The 27652-nt window shown below is 43.0% G+C and overlaps 1 protein-coding gene across 2 annotated transcripts in view; it reads right to left on the reverse strand.

Moving 5' to 3' along the window:
* Positions 1-22810, reverse strand: part of Prex2 (phosphatidylinositol-3,4,5-trisphosphate dependent Rac exchange factor 2) — a 276972-nt gene extending 254162 nt beyond the window's left edge. The window contains exon 1 of one of the 2 annotated variants that reach the window (XM_060385865.1): positions 22213-22810. In XM_060385865.1, the coding sequence (XP_060241848.1) occupies positions 22213-22329 (117 nt within the window). In that variant the 5' untranslated portion in view covers positions 22330-22810. The remainder of the gene's footprint in view (positions 1-22212) is intronic. The other variant, XM_021653961.2, reaches the window with a different exon arrangement.
* Positions 22811-27652: the final 4842 nt, after the last annotated feature.

A 27652-nucleotide genomic window follows, 5' to 3' on the forward strand; every position in this document is an offset into this window, starting at 1 on the left:
TAACCCAACTTTTATTGCACTGGGGACCCTGAATTGCCTCAGTTTTTTAACTGACACAGATGTGAATTCTCTACCAATTTTCTTCTGTATTTCACAACACTACTTACAAATTAAAACCACCTAGAGATATCTTGAAAATATTAAATCTTCTCACACATATATATATACATACATACATATATATGTACATTAAACCCATCTCACAGAAAAGAAGAGACTAGTGGTTACCAGAAGTGGGAAATTTGAGATAAGAACAAGATTTTAATAGATAAAAAATGTCACAGAAGAGGAATATGCTCTACCATTCTGCTGTAAAATAGGGTACACATTGTCAACAACAATTTGCTTCATATTTCAAAACAGCTAGAGAAAAAGACCCTGGATACTATCCCATAACAAATTGGTAAGTTTGTGAGATGATCAACGTGTCATATATGGCATCCATGTATGTATACATATCCTTCAGATGTATATGTATCAAAATATCATAAGATGCCCATAAATATGAGCAATTATGCCAAGCAAAGCAATCTAAATTCCCATCACCCCTGTTCCCTCAGTTCTCACTGAAGACATCGCTAAGGGCCCATGCGTCTTCCTGTTCCTCAATGGCTGGCCTGTCTGGCTGGAATTCAGTGGCTACCTTTCTCCAGTCCCAGCTGGGCCCCACAGAGCCACCCTAGACTCTATTACTGAAAGCCTCACTACCAAAACGTTCAACCTTATCCAGGCTCAACTCTATGACTCCCTTGCTCACAAACCTCACCTACCTCCCCACTGTCAGCTGCTTCCTACAGCATTCTGTGTCATCCACACTCTAGTTCCAGGACCCCTAAGGTGTTCCTGATCCACTTTATTTCTCCTCATGGCTGTCCTACACCAACTCCAAACAAGCTGTTTTACTCAGTGTACTATAAAAGCAAGACCTTCAGAAGAGACAGTCTTTCTAACAGTTCCCACTGCCAGGAGAATTCCTGGAAAGAAGCTGTGTCTAAAATGGCTGATTGACTGACCAGAACTACCTCGGTGTGGGGAGGTTGGAATGTTGTAGGTCCCAGGGATAATTGCCTTGTCTCTGGATAGCTTTAGGCCCCTGAACAGCCATTCCTTGCCCACTTCTGTGTCAGAACTAACAACCTGTAACTAATAAATAAAATACACGTATGCATGGAATGATGGAGTAATAATTAGAGGAGGAAAAAAAAAGGCCATGAATTTGAAGGAGGGGGAGGGGTATATGGAAAGGTTTGTATGGAGGAAAGGGAGGGGATAAATGCTGTAATTAAACTATAATCTCAAAAAGTAATAAAAAATTGGAATCTAGTAACTTAGCAGATCACCAGCTTATACCAACCCAAAAGCTAAGAATGTATCAGATAGTATCTGAGACAAGATGGGGGAAGTTCTCCATCTTGATTTAATCTCCACTCTGATGAACTAAGCAATGCATTTTAAAATTGCCTTTAATGTTCTTTGTTTTGTAAAACTATCAAACTGAATCAACTTGCTTCCGTGGTGAACAGAGAATTCTAAGGACCCTAAATCTGGGTTCCTGGGCTATAGTCACTCAAAGTTGGCTCTAGAATATGGTGAGAGCTGTGGAGATTTTTCTTTTTGTTGTTGTTTGTTTGTCTGTGGGAATGATGTTTTGGTTTGGTTCTCTTTGTTATTATATTTTTTATTATACCAAAGTATTATCTACTCAAAAAACACAAGCTCCACTCTGTTAGCAAAGTTGGCAATGAGTAATTGCAGTGATGGCAGCAAAGAGTGGCGCCCTGCTGTGTCCACAGGTGGCATCGTCAGCTTCTTTCCTGGGGAGAGCTCTCTGGCAGAGTGCACACAATTGCACCAGGGTTACAGCAAGCGGGAATGATTTTCTCCTGGTTGTATTCACATTGCCTGACCTGAAGTCAAAATTCACCTTTGGACCAAGAAGACACTGCATCAAACTTGGGGGTCACAACCTGTGTCCCAAAAGTTAGCTTTGGCCACCTGTCTTCCATACATCAATTAGAAGATCCAAATGAAAGGGAAAAGAAAAGGAAAAAAAAAAAAAAAGCAGGTGCATTTGTTGAAGCCTCACTAAGAATGGGAACAGAGATCGAGGGATCTCCCAAAGTCGGCCCTTGGGATTCTGAGCTGAGATTAAATTCAAATGGAGGGCCAAAACCATGTGAATCTCAGCAATACAAGTCAAGGTGTTGGTCCACCCGCCACTGCGGATTGTCACTATCTGGGCTTAAAGGGGTCGGAGGAGTTCTTAGAGGCCTGTCAGTCTCTTTCCTGTAGACAAGGTCCCTGGCTGGCTGGGGCCTTTTCCTTCTCACCAATATGAGCTGCCTGGGGAAATTCCCATCCTTTGCTGCCCACTGTTTGAATAGGCTGGTAGTTACACCAAGAGACTTCGGTATAGATTTAGAAGCCTGCTACAGCGTGACTTGGTGGTGTTACCGTGAGAACTCAAATGCCGAGAATGTCTGGTGGATTTTTCTCAAACTAGTAGCCCAGCCCCATCTCTGTAGGAGGTTGGCGGGGCTGAGAACCGCAGAGCAAAATATCAGCCTTTATGTGTAAATTGGTTCCATCACAGACTTTGAGCCATGGACTAGATTAGGGGTATTGTTATTTTTTGCTGGGATAATGCACCCCACGTTGTTGAAAGGCTGATGGTCATTACAGGATTTCTTTCTATGAATTGGAAAGCTTTCATTTGAGGTTTGGAGGCTTGGGCTTTTCTATTCATTTTTGGTTTTGGATGTGGGGTGGGAATTTGATGACTAACCTGTGTATGGATCGTAGGCTGCTTTCCATGAAATTTAGAGGTTCTGGGAAGCAGACATTAGCCTCACTGGCTGCTCGTCCACACATCAGGTTAATTAGCGAAGCAGCCCACTTTAAAATCTGGTCTTCTAAAATGAGGATAACAGGTTTCCCTCTTACTCTGTTTCCATATTTCCAGAACTACCAGATAAATCCTAGCACCAGTAGAGCCAGTCAAGGAAGGAAATATTCAAGGTGCTGGAATTTGAACAAATCAGGTGACAGAAATTTCAACCACAGAGTAAAAGTAGAACGGAACTCGAAGGACAGGCAAGAGACCTTTGCTCTTTTCCTTTTATTTGAGGCTGTCCCCCTTGTGCACACCAGATGTGCACATGAGCTGGAAGAAGGACCTTCCCAAATGCACACAGTAGAAGCCGAACAGATCTGTGGACCAAAATAATTAGCAGCCTTCAAGCAAGCAAGCTGTCAGGTTCCCAAGCCCTACTTAATGGCTTCATTTCCAGATGGGACCAGATTTGATTTATTAAAGGAAGCCCCATGGGTGGTAAATATTCTTCTGAATTACTCAACAATCATAAAATATGAATAAGCCTTCTTAAGTGAAAAATGGGCCTAGAAAGAGTAACTAGAGACAGCTAGTTGAAATAATTACTTTAACCTCCTATGAAAGTAAGTATGCTACAGTTAAAATGCATCTCTGTGTTGAGTTACAGTTTTTAGCCCTAAGACTTACCATCAGAAGATAGTCAGTCCCTTGGACTTACCAGGAGCCTACAGTCCAACTCCAAACTACCCAAGCAGTTCAGGAAAACTAAGTCTGTCCCAGGCTCTGCAGAAGGAAAATGGGAGTGGGGGGCAGAAGGGAAAGTAAGCAAACCAGAACTTGCCAGGAGGAACTAGCCAGGAGGAGCAAGGGAATGGCAGTGCACGTTCTAAATCTAAAGGATGGCAGAGGGGTGGAGAGATGGATCAGCCTTTAAATGCTAGGCTCTCAACCAAAAATAAAAGGTGGCAGAGATCCTACAAACCTGCTGCTCTGTCTGGCAGTCCTAGACCGCAGACCTCAAACCAGGAACCTCTATTCCTTTCAGGACTCCCAGACAAGAACAGCGATTCTCTTAGAATCTGAGACTTAAAACCCTTAGGCCAGCCAGTCTCACCAGTGGCAACCATGACCACACCCACTGTGCATTTGGCCCGGTTGGTTGATGACCCTTTAGTGCACAGAGCCTCATCACCTGACTGGCAAGAGGGGCCCCAACACCACCACAATCCGAAGGACCCAGAAAATTACAAAGCCTCTAGTAAGAGCTCCATGTGGGCTAAAGACATTTTCTTTAAAAATTAAAGAGATGCTGTACCTGATTTTTGACACTCCAATGTTTCATTGGGCAAAGGTTGCCTTTAGAGTTCACCAGCATATCCTGGCTTCCCTGTTGTGATGGTCTGATACACTGGCCATTGGCAGTCAGGCTGATTTTAGCCCACCATTTTGTCAAGTTCACACCATGGTCAAAATTGGTTTCCCTGATAAAGTAGATAAGAAACCCAAGTTTTTCCTTACTTTGAAACAATCAGGCAGACAGGTCACAAATAGCACAAAAGAGAAGGGCTAGGAAGGACTTCAACTCCATGGGCTAATTGTGTTTGTACTTCCTTTTAACTTGTATGATGTATGAGCCATAGAAAGGTCTCCTAGGGGGGAAGGGAGGAAGAGGAAAGTGCAAATTCTTATCAAAAAAACACAGACAGCGAAATCCCTTCCCCTCAGTGATACTTTTTAAAACTGCACTCAGGGTCAGCCGCTTTGGACCCAGAGAAGAGCATGTCTGATTGCATGCGGGTTGATGCCCCAGGTCCCGCCTCTGAGAAAAAGGTATCGGTCGGGTCTGATGCTCTTTGGGTGGATGACACCTAAATGAAGATCAGTACAAAGTCCCAATTTATTTCTAATATCAGAGATCAGACCTCTACTCTTGCCTGATGCGTCTAAAACAAAAAGGGGGAACTGTAGAGAGCTATGGAATGCTATGCCTTAAAGATGGAGCTGGTTTCCGCCTTCCACCTTCCTGATGGTGAGTGCTCTCTGTCACGAACAATTCCACATTTGGCTAAGGCTGAGGATCTGGCTTGCTTCCATGTATGTGGACCTATCTGCATTGCCCACATGGCACGCTGGGGTTGGCTACCCAGAGGCTATTTAAGCTGTGGGCTAGCTTTCCCCAGGGTCAGATGATTGTTCAAGGTTCCTGAATAAACTCCATTGAAAATAAAAAAAAAAAAAAAAAACTTGGAATCAGGAGCCTGGAGAGATGGCTCAGCAGTTCAGTATACTGGCTGCTCTTCCAAGGTCCTGAGTTCAGCACCCACATGATGGCCCAAAACCATCTATAATGAGATCTGATGCCCTCTTCCATCATGAAGACATACGTGCAAATAGAGCTCTCATGTACACATATAACTAAATAATTAAGTGTTAAAAATAAACCTTGTTATCAATACAATCATCCACCAATTCCTATTCTTCAGTGGTAATGATGATTTTAATAAACCTCCTTCCATCCCTCTGTGCAGGCTGAAGTGCCAAAGTCTGCTTTTATGACACCATTTACAGAAGCCCTTCAGCTTCATCACCCGAGATTCCAACCTCTGAAAAACTAAGCAGGAATCTCAATCCCAGGATGCTAAGCAGAAAGGGAATGTTTTCCACACTACTTAAGTGGCCTTTCCCCTCTGCACAGTCTCTGGCAGCCGCTTCTGGTGACACTTGGACCCAGAGGACTGCATCCAGATGCCTATCTTCCCAAGGGAGTGGCTTCCACAGGGCCATCGGCAGACAACATGATGGGGTAGGGCTAGCTAAAACGCTCCCTTCCTCTTTCTTGTAGGGAAAAGCCTTCAATAGCTGGAGTGAGATCATTTAGCTTGGTTTTGGACTGTGTCAGAGAGGATTCTGGGTGATGATCATAAGACAGCCTTCAGGTTCTGCTGCATGTCCAAGACCAGCCTCCGCCCTCAGCCCACTCATTTCAGGATGAGACCTCTGCTTTGCTGGAGACTGTCCTTCCTCATAGAAGCACCTCAGCCAGCCAACCATGTGCTGCTGAATTTGGACAACGGCTTCAGTTTCCACTAGGCACACTGCTAGAGTATGAAAAGTGATGTGCAAAACCTTTCACAAAATAGAGTCCTTACCAGGTGGGGTAGTGTGTTACAGTAATTTTTTTTTATTAACTGTGTTTATTTCTCTTTTCACAGCTACCATACAAATAAATGGAACTCTTTATATTTGTTTATAATAAACTTTACAACACAAGAACTGAGCAGTTATTTCTCTATCCGTAATCCTCTAGGCTAATATGGTTTCCTCCCAGCGTACAACCCAGGATACTTGCACTTAGTAGCTTTCTTTCCTGCTCAGCTCTCTCTGCTGATCTCTCCTGTACCTCTGCCCTTGGCTGGATCCCCTCACTGAACCCCCTTACTTCCTCTACTAACTCATCCTCCCCTGGTTGGCAGGATGACCAGCCCTATTTCCTCCCCTGATCACTGATTGGCTGTAAGCTGCTTTATTGACACATGGGGGGTTGGGGCATTGGGAAGCAGAGTTTATACAACTTTAATTCAAGAGATTCTCAGAACAAGGCTTGCAACCAGATATGGGGGATATAGAAATCAGCATTTGAATTACACAATAACCTTATGCCTACAGTGGTAGACATGCCTCAGCACTCAGGCAGAGACAGGCAGATCTCTATGAGTTCAAGGCCAGCATGGTCTACATAGAGAGTTCCAGTCCAGCCAAAGCTACACACTGAAACATTGTCTCAAAGAGGGGGAAAAATGCTCCTTGATTCTATAAACATAGAGTAGAGTAAGGAAGCATATTTAGAGTTTGCACCTCCAAAAACTATGTATCTGTCTCTTATATTGAAGTCAATCTACTGAAAAAAATATATAGTTAAGGAAATAGCCATGTACATCCTTAAAGCTCAGAGGCATCAGGTTTTTTGCATAGCTCAGAGTGAAGCTGGAGTAACTCTCACCCCCAGCCTCCTAATCACACTGTAGAGTTAAGAGGCTGAAGCAACACATCCCTCAAGAATGCTGGTTGTTACAGTCAACCTGCAAAAGAAAAGTTACTCTCAGATATTTGTAGAGATTGACAGAAAAGAGCCAGTGTATGCCTTCTTGCCTCATATAAAATATCAACACACAAACACGCACACACACATACATATACACAAATATATATGTGTACACACACAAATACATACATACACACACACATACACACACACACACAAACACACTTCTGTTCCTTTTTTCTGCTTGATTTACTCTTGCAGAATATCCAAACATATCATAGGTTTGACTTATTTATCTTGTATTTTCCAGACCAGACTGGTGCTCCGTGGAACAGGAATGTTTAGTTTACTTTTAATTTATGTTTTAGGCTAGTATACAAAGTAATGGATGAACATAAAATTTTTATTCTTGTCAACCACATGTTCTTTATGTCTAAGAATGATAGACACATACTGCTATGCTCAGTAAATATGTTCTAGAACATTAAGAATCAGGATGCCTGTAACCCTAGGACTTGGGAGGCTGAGACAGGAGGCTAAGGGGGTGTCCGGGGTTTTGTTATTTGAGATTTATTATTTCATTATTTTATGGGCATGGGAGTTTCGTCTCTGCACCACAGCTTGGCCATGTTGGCAGAGGCTGGACAAGGCCGTCAGAGTCCCTAGAACTGGAGTTACAGACAGTTATGGACCGCCATGCTGGTGCTGGAAATCCAGCCTCAGTCCTCTGAAAGAGCAGTCAGTGCACTTAACTCTGGGGCCATCTCTCCAGCCCCTAAAAGGATGAGGTTAAAGATAACTGGAGCTATAGTGATGACTGTCTAAAAAAGAAAGAAAAGAGGAGAAAAAGGAAAATAGGACCTATCGATAAAACTCTGGACATATTAGAAACCTTATTTCAATTGTCTTGACTATAAACTATGAAACACTGAAAATAAGATTCCTTCCCCCCACACACAAACCCCCCTAAAGTTGGTTTGGAATAAACAATAACAACAACAACGACGACAAATCACTCTGGTTCCGTTTTAAAACAGAATTTTAAACTTCCACTTTTATCTATTTTTAAAATTATTGCAAACTTCAGTAAATGTTATAGTCTAAAGAAAGTGTAGACTATCATAAATGACTCAGACCCTTGAATTCTGACAGTCTGGAAAATAAATATTTGTGGGGAAGATATATGTTACAAATAAGGAAGTACATATGCATATTTTTCTTTAAAGCCAATAAGCAGGCTTTTTCTTCTTCTTTTTTAAAAGTACCCATATATACTAGCTGACTTTCTACATCTCTCAGTAAAAAAATTGCTTATAATTCCAGAAATGCCAGAAAACCTCAGTCTCATCCAAATACCCGATTACAGAAATGTATGTTCTAAACTGAGTTTAAACATCTGAAATGCTAAATTCTGAAATGTTTACTGTCCCAGCGATAGTAATGTTTACTGAAATGTTTACTATCCTTACACCTGCTTCAACCTTACCGATAAGCAAAAATGTAAAAGTCTTCAGTCCCACAGCTAGTGAGTCGAGCTCTTGCCTGATTATATGCTTATGCTACTTTTGACTAGAAATGAAAGAAATGTCCTTAGCTGACCTGTTTATCAAGCTTCGTTCCATGGCTGCAATGCCAATTACTCCCCCCTCGTCTAGCCTATACATAAATGCAGGCCTACCTCGAACAAAGAACACACTCTGGCATAATGGTCATTTTAACAATGCACTTGTCTGTGTTTAAATTACCATTTTAATTTTGGTTAAATCAATGTATGGAATATCTAGCAAATGCAGAGCAGTAGGCACCCTTTGAGCTCACGAGGATATGCATACTAATTTTAATGTATGACTTACTTCTATGTAGGCTAAGCACACCACACGAGCTCTATTTAAACCAAAAGCAAAGATTTGGCCCTGTTAGGAAACACTAAGTACAGAGATCAAAACTTGACCCCAGAAGAATTAAACGGAAACCAGTAACTCTAATGATGTGTATTGCCAGATATTCAACAGGAGAAACAAGCTCTTCTATTTTTAAAAGGCTCACTCTGCCTTCTTGTTTCCATGAGGGTGGCACATGCTGACTTCTGGGTCATGACTCGTGGTTGCCTGGCCCTGACAGTCTCAGGCCAACCAGCAGCTGCTGCCACTAGCTTGCTCCTGAGGGTTTGCCTGAGACGAACCACCATTCCTTCTGAGCTTCTACCATCTCTGTACTTCCCAAGACAACAAGTTCTGTCTCTATCCCAACATCTGTCTTGTTTTTCCTGCTCCTGATTAATCATACCTTTCCGGAAAATCAGAAAAACCTGGATATTATGGGCAAAACATTCCAGAACAGCCACAGAGAGGATCTATTTGTAATTCTTTTTTGCCCCCCTCCCCTAAAAATTCTTGGATTTTAAATTCTTGGGTTTCTAAGCTCTAAGAATTTACTGTGGAAAACTTAATTATTTCTCTCTATCTCGTGCACATAGACATCCATCTGATAGTTACTCATGTTCATGCATGTTGTGACTTGCAATACAGAACTATCAGGAACACAGCACAAACACGATACCTGATGATGACTACCCTGGGCCGTATTCTCTGGAGACGCCAGAACATTCTAAGAATTACATAAACTCTCCAGCTCCCCCTCGGTCTTCCCATGGAGGCTTCTCGCTCGGTCTGTGTTGCTGTGATAAACAGCATGAGCAAATCAACTTAGAGGGGAAAGAATGTACTTGGCTTACACATCTCCTCCATCATGGAGGAGACCCAAGGCAGGAGCTTGAAGCAGAGACCATGGAGGAGTGTCCCTGGTTGGTTCACTCCCTCTAAAAATGGCTCAGCTTGCTTTGGAATACAGCCCAGGCCAGCCTGCCTGGGTATATGCTGCTCCACGGTGAGCTGGATACTCCTGTGTCAATTACGAAACAGGACGTTTCCAGCGGCCAGTCTCCCAGTCCAAGTTCCCATGTCTGAAGTGACAGTTCTGGAATTTCAGGTTCTTTAAAAACACACAGAAATAGTATAAGAATGTGTTTTCATTTTAATCCCAGGTGTGAGGCTATGAGGCTGCTTCTCAGCTGCTGACTGTGATTTGCCTCGTGCTCTGTGCCCTGGTGTGGGAAGTGGGGTGATGCCAGCTGCAGACAGTTTCTGCAGCTGAGTGACATTTAGGATTCTGGGGACTTTTCAGAGGTAGGGTTGGTGGTTGGTGGTCATTTTGTGTGTGTGTGTGTGTGTGTGTGTGTATCTGTGTCTGTGTGTGTGTGTGTGTGTGTGTGTGTGTGTGTGTGCTGACGGAGTGTTGGTTGTTGGTGGTCCCAGTTTGTCATGTAGTTGTGTGCATAGAAAAAACAACAACAAGAAATTAGTTATCATGATGGCAAAGATCAAACTTGCCCCAAGGAGCTTGATGCCCCGAAACAGCACAATAACGTCACCCCCTTTCCGACCCCTGATTTTATTCAGGTATCTCTTTCCTCTCCTCTCTATCCTCTCTTATCTAGTGTTGGGGGGGATTGAAAAAGTGGAAGAAAAGGTGTGGGAAAGGGTGGAAGAAAGAAGAACTTACAAAGTAGCAAAGACCGGCTACAAAGTAGATGAAGTTGACAATGGGGGCTAGCCATCAGCTAAAGCAAACTGATGGGAAAAAAAAAAGCAAGGCACCCTTACAAAAGAAGTAAATATGAGAGAAATGTCCGTGTGGGTCAAAGTAAATTCTTAGAGTATACAAATTCAAGATTAAAATTAATCATGAGGATATAAAACTAAACTATCACTGGGCACAAAATGCTCCCCTTTATTCTCCCCCCCCCCCTCTCTCTCTCTCTCTCTCTCTCTCTCTCTCTCTCTCTTTCTCTCATTCTCTCTCTAATATACATCAATCTCTCTTTCTTCAGTGCAGTCACCAAGATTCTAGCAGGGCACATGGCTGTCTGATTAATCAGCACATTTTTTTGTTTCCCTTATAGCTAGTTTGGTCATGTTACAAAGAGATCTGGCCATGAAGATGACAGTCAAAGTGAAGGTACAATTTCTGGGTCACATCCTTAAAGGGAGCAGGTGCCCTCCACTTTGTCTCCTACCATCCATTCCCCAAGGGTCAGGATATGAAAGGGATCCTGACAAGTAAGACAACTTCAACCATATAGCCAATACCAAAACCCAGCGTCCTGCTACCTCTATCTTTTCTTTTCATTGAACCATCTAGAGAAGCCATGTGAACAGGGATGCAGGGTTCATACTCTACACTCTGGCTTCACCACTCCCTGGAAGCTTGCAAAGCAGTGAGAGGAAGGGAACCAAGATCTCTGACTATCTTAATGAAGCTGAGCGTCTTATGCTGCTGGACCACCACTAGGTATAGTGTAAAAATATCAGCCAGACCCCAAAGATGCAGAAAAGGCCGTGGGGACTACATATGGCTTTCCCATTCACAAACACCCTTGCACTGTTTAACCTGATTATATTTGGTCTGGGTCGAGGCAGCTGAATAAATATCCTTACAAACACACACAATAAACACAGCATTCTGGCAGTCTGGGAAGAGAATACATACATACGGATTTTATAATTTAAGCACTGTTCTTTTTCTTAAGATAAAATCCTGAAGACTATCTGTAGAAAAACATTTAAACATTCAGTTTGGGTATAATCCATGGAAACCAGGGCTGAACTAAAGAAGATCATTAAAATTAAAAATAAATTTAAAATATTATGATGCTAAAAGCATTAAGTTATGTCACGTCCAGTTGATGACCCTGGGAGGCCTCTTTCCTGGAGGAAACGGGAGGAGGAGTGGAGCTGGGGGAGAGAGGAGGGAGGATGGCGAGGCTGGGAGGAGTGGAGGATGTGGACACTGTACTTAAAATGTATTATATAAGAGAATAATTTTAAAAAAACATTCAATTTGACAAGAATTGGAAAATACATTAAGTTGATCAACTCATTGATGATCTGAATGACTCAGTGAAAACTCAGAATCAAAATGTGACGATTTCACAGCAGTTAAAAAAAAAAAATACTGATTTCATGTGAATGCTGTCCTTCATTAAGAATCAAGGAAACTAAAACAACAGCGGGGACAGAATTCATCCCTGAAGTGGGGACATACTGAATTTTCTAATGTGTGTGACTTTGTTCTCTGATTTACATCACTATGTGCCCTCTGTATTCTGCTGAGTACAAATAATTTGTTGTTTTGACTGTGATTAATTTGTCTTTATTTCATGAACATTAAAAAAATACTTGGAGCAAAATTTAAAAGAAAAAAAAATACTGATCCACTTCATCTGATACAGTGAGCCTACTCCAAAATGGTCAACTTCTAGTCTCTGTCATCCCTGCCATGTGTCTTACATTTCGTGGTCCAAAGTGGTTGCCTCAATGCCTGCCACCGCAACCTCATACCAGCCAGGAGGAAATTAGAAAGAAAAGAAAATTTCTGATCCCCCACTATATATTTAGGAACTACCTTTTGTCATTTATCATATCCATTCACAATCCCCTGCCACAACCTAAAAAAAAAAAAATTACAAAATGAGATAAGGCTTTAGGTTTTACATGGAGGTAAAAGTGTTCGTACTATAGAAGAAAAAAACCAATGAGTATAATGAGTATTTAGGCAATCAGAAGGCATTTCCAGGGATTTTTTTAGTAAGAGGTACAAGAATATGGAGACAGACCTGTGTCTATATAATCAAAATAAATCCTGTGAAAATATAAAAAGTTAGGTTGCTACATAAGATATATACATATATTAAAGCTATATACAAAATGAAAGTCCTCCTTACCCTGAGAATTGACCTCTGTGGGGCAATGGTGAATGAATACAATGACCTTGGAATAGTGGCAAGACATGGGTGAGTGACTACAGTATGATAATACCTTTCCCTAGAACTCATCCTGTGATAACTAGCAGAAAGACAACCGAAAAAAGAAAAGGAGGTGCCATTTCTGGAATCCCAAGAACTCCTTCTCTGGGGCAACAGTCACAAGAAAAAAAAAATAACTCTGAAATTCCAAAAGAGCATGGAAAGAAGGCCAAGTTGAAGCATTACAAGGCATTAAAGGAAGCATCAACATTTCTTGCACAACCTCTGAAAATGTGTCACCATCTACAAAGCCTCTGGTTCTGGCAAGAAGACAACTTACAGAGATAATTCAAACAGCCACAGTGGCAGCTAGGCCAGCCCTTGGCCCATACTAAACTAAAGGAGATAACATTTTAATGAGTAAAAGTGCACAGCATCAGCATTCTATGTTGCTAAATGTTTGCTATAAACCCAGAAAATGTTTCCTATCAGTATTCTAAATTTAATCCTCTGGAATCCTGTCGTAAGTGTTATACAATTTAACCTTTTCAAATGAAGGCTTTGCCTTTTCATGGAAAGTATGTATTTTGTATTAGTGTGAAAACACAATGTCCTTGGCTTAGACTTTCTCCAGCAAAATGGGCCCCTTTTACACACACTACTGTGCTACATGCTAAGGCAGAAAGGCAGCAAACTTACCCAAGAAAATCTCAGTCTCAAATCAAGAATTTCATTTAAATAGTCAGTTTTCTTAACATTACTGTTATTGAATTACTGGATGGAAATTGTTCATATGAGTGAGAGGAAAGAAAGAAAAGATACTCATATTAGCTGTCCCAGGAGTCAAGCATTAAGCTCAATGCCACAGAAAAAGTGAGATGACAGTAGCTTTAAGCAATGAAACATTCCTAGGGATATTTTCCTAGGATTACAATTTATAATTGTATAAATAAAAGATAATAATTTTAAATAGAAAATATAATTCTAATAACATAGAAATTTTAAAATTAATAAACCACATGAGAAATAATAAAAATCCAAATTTGATATGTAATAAATATAATACATAAGAATTTATACATATTAAAATAAGCTTTAGGTCATACTGATGTGTAAAAACACGGGCATGAGATTTTATTTGGTATCAATATTAAGTATATGGTAGAAGATCCCTGCACAATACATTGTTAAAACTACTGAAAAACCATTTACTCATACCATTTGACAGACAAGTAATTTTTTTAAAAAAATTGTATATATGTGTTTTAATGAATGTGTGGGTGTCTCCTGTTGTTAGTTTTCTATTGGCATTATAAAACATCACAACCAAGACAACTCATGAAAAAAAACATGTATGGGGCTCATGGTTCCACAGGATGAGTCTATGATCACCATGGCAGGGGACATGGCAGCACGCTAGAACCGTAGCTGTGGGCTTACGTTTGATTCACAAGCATGAAGCAGAGACAGCCAGAGCTAACTGGGGATGGTATGGGCTTTGAAAATCCTAACACGCGCCCTACCCCACCCCTGCCTGACACACCTTTTCCAACAAGGCCACACCTCCTAAAACTTCCCAAACAGGTGCACCAACTAGGCACCAAGCATTTAAACACGAGAGCCTGGAATTCCATTCTTATTCAAATCACCACTGTGTGTGCACACATGTTCATGTGTGTGAAGTGGATAAATATGTGGCAGGGCTGATGTGTGGAAGTCATAGGACAGCCATGTCCTCTCCTTCCATCTGGTTTGACAATGGGTCTCTGTGCTGTTTTTCACTGCAAAAGCCAGGCTCCGCATTAGAGGACACACCACTCATACAGTCCTTTCTGTGTACCCCTGTCCTTATCCATCCCTCCCTCCCCCTCTCCTTCCTCTACCTTTCTCTGCCCTCCATTTCCCTCCCCTGGGTTCTTTGTTTCAATCTTCAGTGGCCATTGAGAGTGTATGATGCAGCCCAGCTTCCTTTGAGCAGTAGCTCTCTGGCATCCTACTCTTCATTTGTGGATTTTCTCCTCAGTGACCCCCTGTGCAAGCTGACCCATGGGATGGCTTCCTCACAGGAGACTAACTTCTAGGTCTCTATGTTCTGTTCAGAATTTCTTAAGTTTTACAATCTTGTCCTCAAAACTCATAGTAGAATTTGCAAATCAGCTAAACACTCAATACCAAATTTGTTCCCCCCCCCCTTGCATTGCTTTTCTGCCCCTTGAATTCTGATTCTGAATTAATGGCTCTACCTCTCTAGTCATCACACCTGAAGACCCAGCCCCATCCTGTGTTCCATTCCGCTCCACTCCCCTTTTAAGTGAACACGATACCAAAGGTTTTACTCTAGATTTGCCTCATAGCTGTTGAGTGCTTGTGTGTGTTTCTGTGCATGTGTGGTTGTGTTCGTGAGTTTTTGTTGTTACTGTTGTTTGTTTGTTTTTAGTCTTCTCCATTCCTTCCATCTTACAGAAGGCATTACACATTTCTTACCAGGACCGATGCAATGGCAAAAATAGCTAATGGGTAACCAGTTGTTCCTCAATTCTGAGAACAGATTCTCTTTCTAAGAAACAAATCTGAACTCAACAGATCTCATTCCTACACCCACAGCATCACACTATGCTAAGGCTTGGAGATGAAACCAACTGACTAAATGAGAATCCGCTACATAAAGTCTCTCTTAGTTTATCACATGTTGGCTACTGACACCGTGCTCCACACACACACTGCTAGGAGAATCACAGGTCCTCAAAGATTCCTAGAGTCAGGTAGTAGTCTCAGGTAGAGAGATCAAAGGAGAATGATCTCCAAGTTTAGGAGCAAAATAGGTCAGGTACACAGCCCATGAGAGCAACCTTACCTCAGAGGGAGCCCAAATCTCTGTCTGGCACAAGCTAGACTGTGCTTATGTTTTGTGATTAACTGACCAGTGCTCTCTGTCAGCAAACAGTACCATCTCAGCTAAACCTTTCAACCGTGCCAGGTTATAAAGACGAAGGAGGAGCCTTCTCTGTTTGCCATGTTTTGAGACTGGCAAACCAGGGCAGCTCTAAAAGGGGTGAATGAATCAAATCTACAGAGAAACTCTGCCCCCTTCTCAGTGCCTTGGCATTCTCTGAATTGCAGATTATGAGCATAGCCAGTGTCCCTTTACAGCCGATCCCTAATGCCTACGGTTAAAGCAGGGATCCTTAAGAATGGAACTTTCCTCAAACTGGACCAACTTACTTCATCTCCACCAATATGCGAAAAGCATGAAAGACATTTTACCTCTAGTCACAAGGAAAGTTTCAGCATTGTCACGGTGCCAAGTTCGGCCACACCAGTGCCACAACACACGTGCTTCTCTTGGGGAGGGCAAACAGTTCTCCCCCTAATCTAGCAAAGTCTTCCTCATCCTTCAGGGGCCAGCTGTGTGACCACTTATACAACAGTGCCCTTACTCCCAGACAGAGTGTGTCCCTTGGTATCTCTTTGCGTAGGGCTCAATGTTACAGCTCCAAACACAACTGTAATTGTCGGTGCATTTTCCTTTTTCCTCCAATAAAGTATGTTTAATTTCCATTTATATCTCCAGAACCTAACAGAAACAACATTTGTCTTCTGGGGAAGCTGAGGAAGTTCTGAGTGACTGTGTATTTTGACCTGGGCAGGCCACAACAAGGACTGAAAGACCAATTAGCACATGGAAAATTAGTAAAACATTGTCCATATGGCCAGGCTTAAGAGAAATTGCCAAGCTTTTCTCGGGAGCCCCAGTATCGGTGTTTAAGAAGGACTGATCAGTTGCAAGAAGCAACTATAGCTTTCTTCTCTGGAATGGTTGCTAGCCTGAGAGTCAGGCCTCCAGCCACCTCCAGGCAAGCTAACCCATCCCCATGCTGTACCTAATGAACAGGAAGAGGTTCTAGGTTTCCGGGTTGCAGAGGGCAGAGAACCCCACCTGACCCCAGCTTCACTGGCTCTTCATGCTCTTCAGTCCCTCAGTGGCCCTAGCCAAGGTCCCAGGACCCAAGCTGCACAGGACCAGGCAGGCTGTGCAAACAAAACACCAGATTGATAGCTTAAACCAAAACATCTTGCCTCTCCTTTCTGAAAATAAAAGTTCTACATCAGAACCTCTCCTTGGTTTGCAAACGGCCACCTTCCTCTTCTGCGTCCTCCTGTGCGCTGGCTTTTGGGTATGTGCACGCATCCCTGGTATCTCTCTGGGCGTTCCAATCACTGCTTTTTGAGAACACTGATCAGGGCTTACCTAACAGACTCATTTTTAAAGATGCTATCAGTAAATTCAGTCCGATTTTGTAACACGGGATTAAGTAAGACTTCAACATATGATTTTGGAGAGGGAAGAAGATAATTCAGGCCATAACAAAAATTAGGGACAGTAGGCCCAATCAATGCCTGTTTGCTGATGAGCCAGACAGGACTAGAAAAGATTATTTTCAGGTGCACTCTCATTCTGCTTTGCTTGCTTTTGCTTGGCGGGTGGGTTTGTTTTCATGAGCACTTGAAACTGACAAAGCCCACTGACAAAGAGGAAGTAAAAGAACCCTCCACCATCTTTGGGAATGGATCATCCAGATAGAAACGGCTTCTCTAACTGCTTTTGCAAAGGTAGAAATAGGAACACCAGGAGAAGCCAAGATAGAGAGCCAGGAGCCATAAAATTCAGCTCCCCTCGCTGCTTGTGAGGTCCCCAGAGCTCCAGAGAACACCACTGCAAGGAAATAAGAGACCAAATCACATACAGAAAATGCAAATGTTCAGTGAGAGCTGCAAGGTTTCATGTGAATGATGGCCGCTATTACATGAAATATAAAGTTTTCTCATCACCTTAAAGTTAACCAAGCATAAAGAATAACGTGAACAAGGTCACTGTTGAGATGGCATCAGCTGGCCAAGCCTGATGCCTTGAGAAGGCAGAATTAGATGCCCAAACCCCACACGGTGAAAAGATATATCCAACTCCCTCAAACTGTCTCTGACCCCCAAAAGAGGATTAGCAATGGGTACACACATGCGCAAAAAGGGATAAATATATGATAAATGCAACTTTAAAAAAGAACACCATTCCAGAGGACCTAGAAACATAGAAAATGAAGAAGAGAATAAAAGGACAGTTTAAAATCTGATGACAACCTGTCTGCCTGACTCTTTATAACATTAGCAAAAGTAAAATAAACCACTTACTATGAACCTCACATGAGCCAGTCCACAGCCAAATCTAAAGCCCTCTATCTCCTCTGCACAGGGCCCTTGAGAAACACTATTGTTTCACTTATACTAGTGAAGAAAAAGGAGCCCTAGAATTTTAGGAATGACTGAAATTACGCAGGCAGGACTTAAGGTTATCAAAGCATGAACAGGCAACACATACCAAAGTCATTTATTCCTATAAGATTTAAAGTCTTTGCCTGATGAGCCCAAAATGTGGCATGGCGGTGTCCGACAACATCCAGAAACAATCCCAGCTCACATCTGCTTCACACCATTATTAGAAATGCAGACTCCTCATAGTCCTTACAAGTGTCCAGGTTTATACAATAAATTACATAGTCACCCAGCCACAATGCCACAAGCCCACTGTGAAACAGCTATACAGTTTTCCAGGACCCATGAAAAATAAAAAATGAGACGTCCTTGTTCAAAACGCAGGGAGGAAAATGCTAGCAAAGGTACAGAAATGCAAGACTGGTTTTCTTTCATGTACCTGCTAGGGATTTGCTCTCTTGCCCCATCTGACATCATTTGCAAAAGCGACGTTGAAAGATAAAATTAGTAACAATTTCAAGAGGGCAGAGGACTGACATTAAACCAAGCATGGATCCTTCTAAGCACAGAGCGCTGAGCCACATATATGTTTATGCACAGCTGTGCGTATATATGTATGTACCGGATACACACCTCCAAGGGCTACTCAAATGGTCTATGATTCCATACTGTGTCATGGACTGAAGAAAAGAAAGCAAGACACAACCAACTGTTGTCCAGACTTGGATATTAAATACTGGTTATTAATTCTACGAAACCACTTATATAGAAATGTCTTCTAGTATTTCTAACGAAGCACAAAATTTCATTCCCAAAGCATAAGAAGAAAAACACGAGCAAATTGGGTCACTCTGTACCATCTTATCTATGCAGCCTTCATTTAAATAATGTAACTCACCCATGATCAATATGAAAATTCAGAACACGTTATAGGAAATGATAGTGCAATGCAGGGTAAATTTGAAGCTTAAGGTTTAAAAAAACAGGATGGAAGATGGAAGAGATAAAGGACAAGTCAGTTCATTGAGTCATCAATTCATTCAGCAAACACTGATTGATCACATATAACATTGCACAAAACTGGGGTTGGGATGAGCAAGAGATAGCCTTGTCAGCTGGGATTGGTCTGCTAGAACAAAGCACAAGGAAACAAGTGGGTCACCAACCGCTTTAGCTACCAGCAGAATGGGTACAAAGCAGGAAATATCCATGGGGAAAGATAATGGAGCCATGAAGCCCAGATGGACTCTAGCAGGTACAGAAGAAAAGCCCTCCCCAAGTACAAGGGCAGGCCAGGTGTGGTGGCACACTCTCGTGACCCCAGCAAGGGTCAGAGGGTTGGGGGAATAGACCCTTGAGGATGATTAGTTCAAGGCCGGCCTGAGCTACAAAACATACTGTCAAGGTTAACATAGGACTGGGAAAGCATGGCACACTCTGGAAAGGGCCTGTCACTTTTAAGTGACAGCCGCCTTAAAGCAAACATGTGTCCCTGAGGAGTAACTAAAGAGAAATGCACACAAAATGATGGTGTGTTACAGAGGGGGGAAATGGTGATGGAACTGTTAAAGGCCTTGGGGACAGTATGGAAAAGCATTCTACCCTCAAAAGGCCAAAGGATCCAGCTGGGGAGACAGGACTAGAAAGAGGTAAGACCTGGCCCGTGACTTTTCTTTAAGGGAGATGCCGTTTTGTTTGCCAATTTGTGAGCGTGCGTAAACATATGTTTTTGGTACAGCTAAATGTGTTTTCTACCTCTTCTTCTTCCTCTTTCTAATAAAAATATGAGTCACCCTTCAAATATGTAAGTGGCTTAAAGCAAAGGCCCAAATGCTAAATGATGAGCAGTTCGATAAATGTGCAAATACAACTGTCAGTTTTGGTTTGTTTGTTTGTTTGTTTGTTTTGGCAATGAACTTACCAGGAATTTGTTCAATGCTATGGTTAGCTTTTCAAAAAAAAAAAAAAAAAAAAAAAAAAAAAAAAACCTGCTACTGGTTGTCTCCATTTCTTACATTTCTTATCATTCCTTTAGAATAGGTTCCTAGAAGAGAAATTTTCAGGCCAAACAATATGAATATGTTAAGCTTTTGGCACAAATGAGCCTAGTGTAATATGAAAGAAAACTAAACTGGACACATCAACAGCAGATGACCAAGCAAAACTCAAAGGGGTTGTAATGCTGCTGCAAATAATTTCCTGAAGAGAAAAATGAAAAAAATGTGCTACGGATTGATGTTAGGTATTGAATGGTTGTGACAAAAAGAAGCCAAGGTTAATTTTAAAAATCACATCCAGGGTTCCGGGCATGGAGGGTCATAGCTCTAATACCAGCACATTGGAGGCTGGAAGATTGGAAGGCATGAGTCTGGGCTGTGTGCTTAGTTTCAGGCCAGCTCTGGGTGACTGGATGGTACTGTTTCTCAATAAATAAATAAATAAATAAATAAATAAATAGAAAAATGAAAGAAGGAAGAAAGACATTGAGGACAGCAAGTGCATTTGCCTAAAAATATGCAAGCTCACATAATGGACAGAATCAGAGCATATGATTTCTAAATAATGAGCAGAATAATATCCCTAAAGAGAAAATGCAATTGATTTTCTACTTCTTACTTCCGTTATCTGTTGTTTCACTATTACAGCAATAATGGGATTTTAATTCTAATACTCAGTGTCCACATGAGAGGGAAAACTGACATTTTCTTTGTATTTTACTTCATTTCATTTTATTCATGAAACAGGGTCTCTCTGTGTAACCCGGGCTGTCCTGGAATTCCCTCTGTAGACCAGGCTGGCCTCCAACTCTGCAGCCCGAGCGCTGGGATTGAAGGCAGGTGCCCCTGTGCCTGTCAAAAACTGACATCTTAAGTAAAGATCAACAAGTTGGTTTTTGAGACAGGGCCTGAAAACCTGCCTATTTCTGCACTCATCTATTTTCAGAAAGGCTGTCTCTAAGAACGACTCAGACTCCTCAGATCCAAAGACTTAGTTCCCAACAAAGTTTCGTGGAAGTCAAGGTGGAAACGCTCTAAGTTCTCTCTCCTTAAAACCAACGTTCTTGTCAGTAACTGCTACGTGAGCACACAATCACCCTACCGATCGCTAGTTATCAGGGCATTCTGCCAACACGTGTATCTTCTCAAAGAGCAAGGCCAGAGGGGCTTGGGTAAACTGAATTTGAGAAGCCAACCTGTGCGTCGAGCATTCCCTGAGACACTAATCTTTCCTTCCTGATGCAGCCAGCTTCTACAGGGTGACAGCTAGCCCAAACTTCACAGATCAAACGAAACTCCAACTCCGGGAGGAAGTTCGGTATTTGAAACATTTCCCTTCGAACCTAGGCGCGGGGCTGGGGGGGTGGAGGGGTGGGGAGGAGCTGGAGGACCAGGGTCGGGTTTTGGAGAAGCTGGACGACCAGCTTCTTCCTTGAAGGATGCTGTCACATGGATCAGGACGGACAGGCACCGACTGTAAATGCTTTGTCTACTTCTCAGCGGAGGACAATTCCGCCTCTCGGTGATGCCTTAGAAGTTCATTTTCCCAGTTTCTCCTGTGTGAAACTGAAGGAACCGCTGCTTTGGGGGGCAGAATTCCAACGGGTCAAGCTGGGACCTGGAAACAGCTCCCGCCCAGCCTAAGAAACCCTGAAGTTGTCAGGCGAGAGGCGAGTTTTACGACGCTGCCCTCACCGGGTCGGTGTACACGGAGGACCGGGAACCGAGTGGAGAATGGAGATGCGTAGGGCTGGGAGGGAGGGCGCACACACATGTGGCTTTAATATGCAACAGCTGCCAGAGATGGTGACCCCTCCGCTCTTTCCCCTCCGCCTCCCTCCCCCCTCCGAACCCAACGTTTCAACGATCATAAACCCGAAGGGACTTCAGAGCTGTTGATCGAATTAGTCCGGCTGCATCACGTTCAAGGACGTTTTAAACCCCGCGTGCACCCGAAGGTAGCGATTTCGAGGAGGAAAGCAAAGCTTTTAAACAAAATCTGAGCGGAGAGGAAGGGGGACGCAAGAAAAATGACACAATGAAATCAGCCCCGAGAGATGGATAAGGCTAATGGTGCGCAGATGGGACAGGCGGAGCGCCTGCAGGTTAACTTCTCCCACGGGAGTTCTTCAGGGCCCCGGGCGCTCTGTGCGTGTCCGGCCACGAGCCCCTCCGGAGGGGTCCGTCCCGGCGCCACCCACACGGACGCGGGCTGCCGGCGCAGACAATGCTCGGGGACCCGGTGCCCTGCGCGGGGCGGGCCACTCACCGACACCAGGAACTCCAGGGTGCCCACGTAGTCGCGCTCGGTCTTCTGCAGCTCGCTGAGCACGCACACGCGCAGGCGGAGCTGCTTGTCCGCGTCCCTGGCGCTCTCGTCGCTCATGGTGGCCGGAGGGACGCGGGGCCGGGGGTGGGGGGTGTGGAGGGGAGCGAGCGAGCTGCCCCGCGCCCGACGCCTCCGCTGCCGCCCGCAAAGTTGCAGCCTCCGCCGAGTCCGAGCCGGAGCGCGCCGCTTCACATGCTGGCCGGAGGAGGAGGAGGAGGAGGCGGCCGGGGCGTGGGCGGAGGAGGGTGCTCGGGCTGCGGCGCGCCGCGCGCGGGAGGCGCGGGGCACCGGGCGGGACACTCCCGGGAGAGCGGGAGCCCGGCTCGGCCCGACGCTCTGGCCTCACGCGGCCCCAGCCCGAGGGGAGGCGGCTCCGCCAGCCACAGCGGTGACTTGGACATCAATCAAATGCTTTCAATCCATGTGACTCCGACCCTTTACCCTTAGCCAAATCTCAGGAAAAAGGAAACACAACCCTGGGGAAGCATATCGTGCCAGCTAACTAAACACACACACACACACACACACACACACACACACACAGGATGGAACTAATCAGAGGTTCCCAAACCTAGAAGGACACTTGTGAGATGGCTAGAGAGCTGCTCCTGGGAATCCCGCCCATTGTTTAGCTTTAATGTGTTTTGCACCAAGTCTGAAAAGCAAAGAAACAAGTCCCCGCGGTTACATAACTGCTTGGGAACAAAAACAACCACAAGCACTGACCCTCCCGCGTTTGACAAGGAACACATTGATTTTGGGTTTTAGTCTAGTACAAAACAGGTTTGATTAAAAAAAAAAAAAAAAAAAAGAAAAAAGAAAAAAAAGCGAGCAGTATTATTTCACGGGGCAGACAACCCTCTGCCAAAGCTTGAAATGTCAATTAAAGTGATAAATGAGGACAGTAGACAAAAGTGACAGCTCTTTTCTGTGCTTTGCCCCCACACAGAATAAGCGTCACGCTGGCTAAGCACTTCTTAGCGCCGTTGTGTGTCTTCAATTATTTTTCAGTCTCAGCATAGTGTTTTAATATTGGTATAAATTCAAGGGTGTTTGTTCTCAACTGTTTCCAAGAATTGTGGTTTTAAAGAGATAAAAATGTTGAATGGTCATCAGAAGACAAATAGTAGGAAGATAGAGGGTGATGATACATAGTAGATGGTTGAGAGATGATACCTAAAAGACAGGTAGATAATTGGCGGGTGACACACAGAAGACAGATAATAGTTATACCATAAGCTATCTTCGGTTTTGAAGATGGGAAGACCGAAGCATTTGGTTTTCACATTTAAGTTTATTGAGTTCTCTCTTGGGAACAGAACCAAGACCTACAAATCCAACAGAGCAAGTGATCCATTTGCATTTCTCTAGATATTATCCACATATACTTTCAGAGCTATTTTCCCACGAATGACATTTAAATAAGTGGAATGAACACTTGTGAGGCGAGGAAGAGGCAGCCAAACTTGTTCCAAGAGTTGGCAGCCTGAGAGAAACTAAAGACGCTTTCCCCAGCATTTACACTAAAATAATTCCCAATTTCCCTAACTCTTTTCAAGGTATGATGGTGACTTTCATGAAACAAAGGGGAATTGTGCCTCCTTCTTGTATTGAAGATTCAGTATTTGAATAACACGAGTGGCGCTGAAGGACAAGGTGGCTTTCCCATTTCTGTTGCATCTGGCTGTTTAGAGGCAGCCAGAAGCAAAGGGCAAATAGTGTGGACAGCCTCACACTGTGACGGAAGAACAAAGGACAAGGCACATTAAAGACAGACCTCACAGCACCTGGTAAACAATAAACAAAAGAACCAAGAAGGCACAGGAAATGCATCCAGATGCTAGTGAGAAGTTCAAACAGGACTTAACCTCTTCACGTTCTACAGGTAGTGATGCGTGAAAGCATTTCTTGCTCCCAAGTGAAAAAAAAAAAAAAACTGAAGTAAACAAAATACATTTCCATCCAGGGCACTGAATGAAATAGAATGTTTTCTCTTGTCAGTTGTTACCAATAATAAAATCACATTGCAACTTTTTTTTTTTTTTTTATCAAGACACTTCATCCATATATAGACCACTGGAGCAATCATCTCACACTGAATGCAAAGTACTTGAATCTGAATCGCCATTGAGGTATTTCTCATCCAAAAACATTTGCCATGTTCTACAGGCATGCCTGGGAGACTGCTATGAAAACGTTGCCATGCTAGGGTCTGAGGATCATGAAGACCACGGGTGCTAGGAAAATATTTCTCAGTGAGTCACAGACCATTGCACTACAGCCACTTGAGGTCTTATTAAAATGAATGTTCCTGAGCCTACCCCCCCTTTTTCTTTTATTACTTCAGATACTACATCCTATATTCTTTCAACGAGGTCCTTCAATTCATAGACTCACTATCTAAGGTCTTACTTACAATTGAGCCAGGGAAAGGATCAGGCATTAAATAATTCCAGTAAAAGACAAGCATCAATAATTGCTTTGGGGAGGGAAAAAAAAAAAGTGAAGCCAACAGAAAGATACTCATTTTAGTTGTGTGAAATTCTTATTTCTCTCGGAAACGCCTGTGCGGAATTGTTCTGCTGTTTGTGGCTTCTGCCCTCGTTTCTCCTCCATCGGCGCCTCAGCATCATTTGTAATTAATGAACGACTGCAGAACACCTTGTAGTGCATTCTGCCAGGGTCTCTTCTGAGAGGACTCTCACAGAGACCTCCCCTGGCTGGAGTCCTTAGTTCCTCATCAAAGGCTGAAGAGCATAAGAAAACAGGGCTGGAGTATCTGGAAACTTTCACTTTGATGGTAAATAAGGCCTTTCACAGACTCTGAATGTGTTGTGTCCCTTCCCACTTCCTCTATTGAAACTTCAGGCTGTGCCTGCCAGGAAAAGGAAAGCAACAAGCAAGATGATGGACAAGATCCAGTTTTTTTTTTCCTTGAAATACTAATGAGGTTAAGGCCTTCAGTAAAAAAGAGATGGGGGAAAGAAGATAGAAATGGCTGAATTCTGGGCTAGTTCAGCCATTAAATTTATTTCATATGCATGAACTTGGTGCAGCTAGAATCTATTATAAAGCTCAAAGAGCCCAAGGGCAGAGTGCAGTGGGCTTCTTTTGGTCAGGCCCAAAGAAGGGCTACTATGGCCTGACAGGCTGAAAAATGCAAGTCTGCCTCTCAGCAAGGAGAGCGCTCTCCAGGTGTATTTCAGAGACCAGTCATATTTGTCTCTTCAAAAGTTCAGTCCTGCTATCTGCTCAGGAAAAGTCATAGATCAAACCTGACGCCAGTTCAGTAAAAGGACTGAGAGCTTAAAAACAAAAGACAAGATTGCTTTACTCCATGACCATCTTGCTTAATAGAAGCTGGTCTTTGGTATCTCCTTAAAGGCTATGGTCTATGGAAGATGACTCCATGTCATCTTAATAGACAAAAAAAAAAAAAGGTAGATACTATGGATCTACATTATATCTAGCATTATATCTAGGTGCATTATCCCTAGCGGACTTGAGCAAGGGGTGATCTCTAAGACTGTTTATAAATTTAAGGTTCCAGTTCATGCTTAATCCCCCAGTTCCTCACACTTCAGTTTGCTTACAGTTTAGTCAGATCAAGGGCAGCATGCTCTGGAGCATATCATTACGTCTGTCTTACTCTTAGGAGGTGAATAGCTAAAATGACAAACTACAGTGCTCATAAGTCAAATTTCAATTTCTGATGTAATACTGTAGAGCATAGAGAACAAATCAAATGTGTGAGTGGTGAGGCTTGGGCGAGAGTCTAGATTTCTCTCCAAGTGAACTTGATTAAGAACTAGCCACCCTCATAGTTCTGATCTATCATACCATGAGAAATCATGTTCTCATTATGAAAACTTAGCCTACTAACATCCCAGTGAAATAAACAGCCATGAGTCTGTTATTCATCTCAGAAAAAAAAAAAATCATCCTTTCAGTGTCCATTTCCCTGCAGAGCCTTTTGAATACTTCCTCAAAATAGGTCTCTGTGTCCTTAGACATCTTCAAACATCTCCATATTTCTCTCTTCCAGAGCTCTTTACATTGTCTTTAGTTGAGAAACTATCACTGTCCAGCATAAATTTATCATCATCCACATGTTCGTAACTGAGACCCTAACTTCCAAGATAAAAGATCAGTGTACACAGGTGTGACCCATGTGAGGCAATGTCAAAAAAAGAGCATCACTTGTATTATAACCAGGTGGGAAGCACATAAATTCTGTTTGTTTGTTTGTTTGTTTGTTTGTTTGGGTTGGGTTGGTTGTTTTGAAATAATCTTGCTATATTGCCCAGGCTAGCTTAAAACTCACTATGTAGATGGCCTCAAACTCTTGATCCTCCTACCTCAACCTCCCAAGTGGTGGGACTGATTATAGATATGCCACAGTATGCCCAATTTACATGACCTGTTAAACGTGGAAAACCTTCCCAGGCGTTACTACAGCAGGAAATGAAGCTATGGAGGAATGACATAAGATGCAACAGTGCTAGCTTTGCAGGGGGGAATGGGTCCACAAGCCAAGGACCATGGGCAGCCTGTAGGATCTGGGAGAAGCAAGGCTCTTACAAAACCCAAGGGGACATAGCCTTGTTAATGGCTAGATTTTAACCCAGTATGATTTACATTGTCCCACTAACACTCAGAACTGTGTAAGGGTAGATATATGTTTAATGAATCATTGAGTTTGTGACAATAATTTGTTTCCTTCATTTCTTTACCTTTCAGTCTTTCTTCAGCCCCTCTAACGTGGGTCGTTACTGCCATGACTGATCTTTAACTATCACCTAATGTTTCTGTTTCTTCTTGCATTAGGCTCTTCATTCCTTGCACCATGTGACCTCTCCAGGGCTTTCCACAGTGTTGACTATCTCTCATCAAGCAAGTCTCTACTGCTCCTCTGTGTGGTGGTGTAAATAGAAAAGGGCCCCACAGGCTCATATGATTGAATGCTTAGTCGTCAGGGAGTGGCACTACTTGAGAGAGATTAAGAGAGGTAACCTTCTTGGGGAATGTGGGGCCTTGTTGAAGAAAGTTTGTCACTAGGGGTGAGCTTTGAGGTTTCAAAGGCCCAAGCCAGGCCCAACAGCTCTCTTCCTGTTGCCTGTGGATCCAGATGTAGAACTTTCCATCTTCCTACATGCTACAGTGATTCCTGCCATGCTGATAATGGACTAAACCCCTGAAACTGTAAGCAAGCCCCAATTAAACGCTTTCCTTTAGAGGGATTGCCATAGTCCTGGCCTCTCTTCACAGAGATAGAACATTAAAAGATTTTGGTTTCTGTGGCCATGTCTTTGTCTCAGCTTCCTTTTGATTCTCCAGCCTTTGCATGCTGTGATGGCTATTCTCTGGTATCAGTTTGACT

Source organism: Meriones unguiculatus, chromosome 6 (genome assembly GCF_030254825.1).
Source record: "Meriones unguiculatus strain TT.TT164.6M chromosome 6, Bangor_MerUng_6.1, whole genome shotgun sequence".
In the NCBI taxonomy this organism is placed as follows: domain Eukaryota; kingdom Metazoa; phylum Chordata; class Mammalia; order Rodentia; family Muridae; genus Meriones; species Meriones unguiculatus.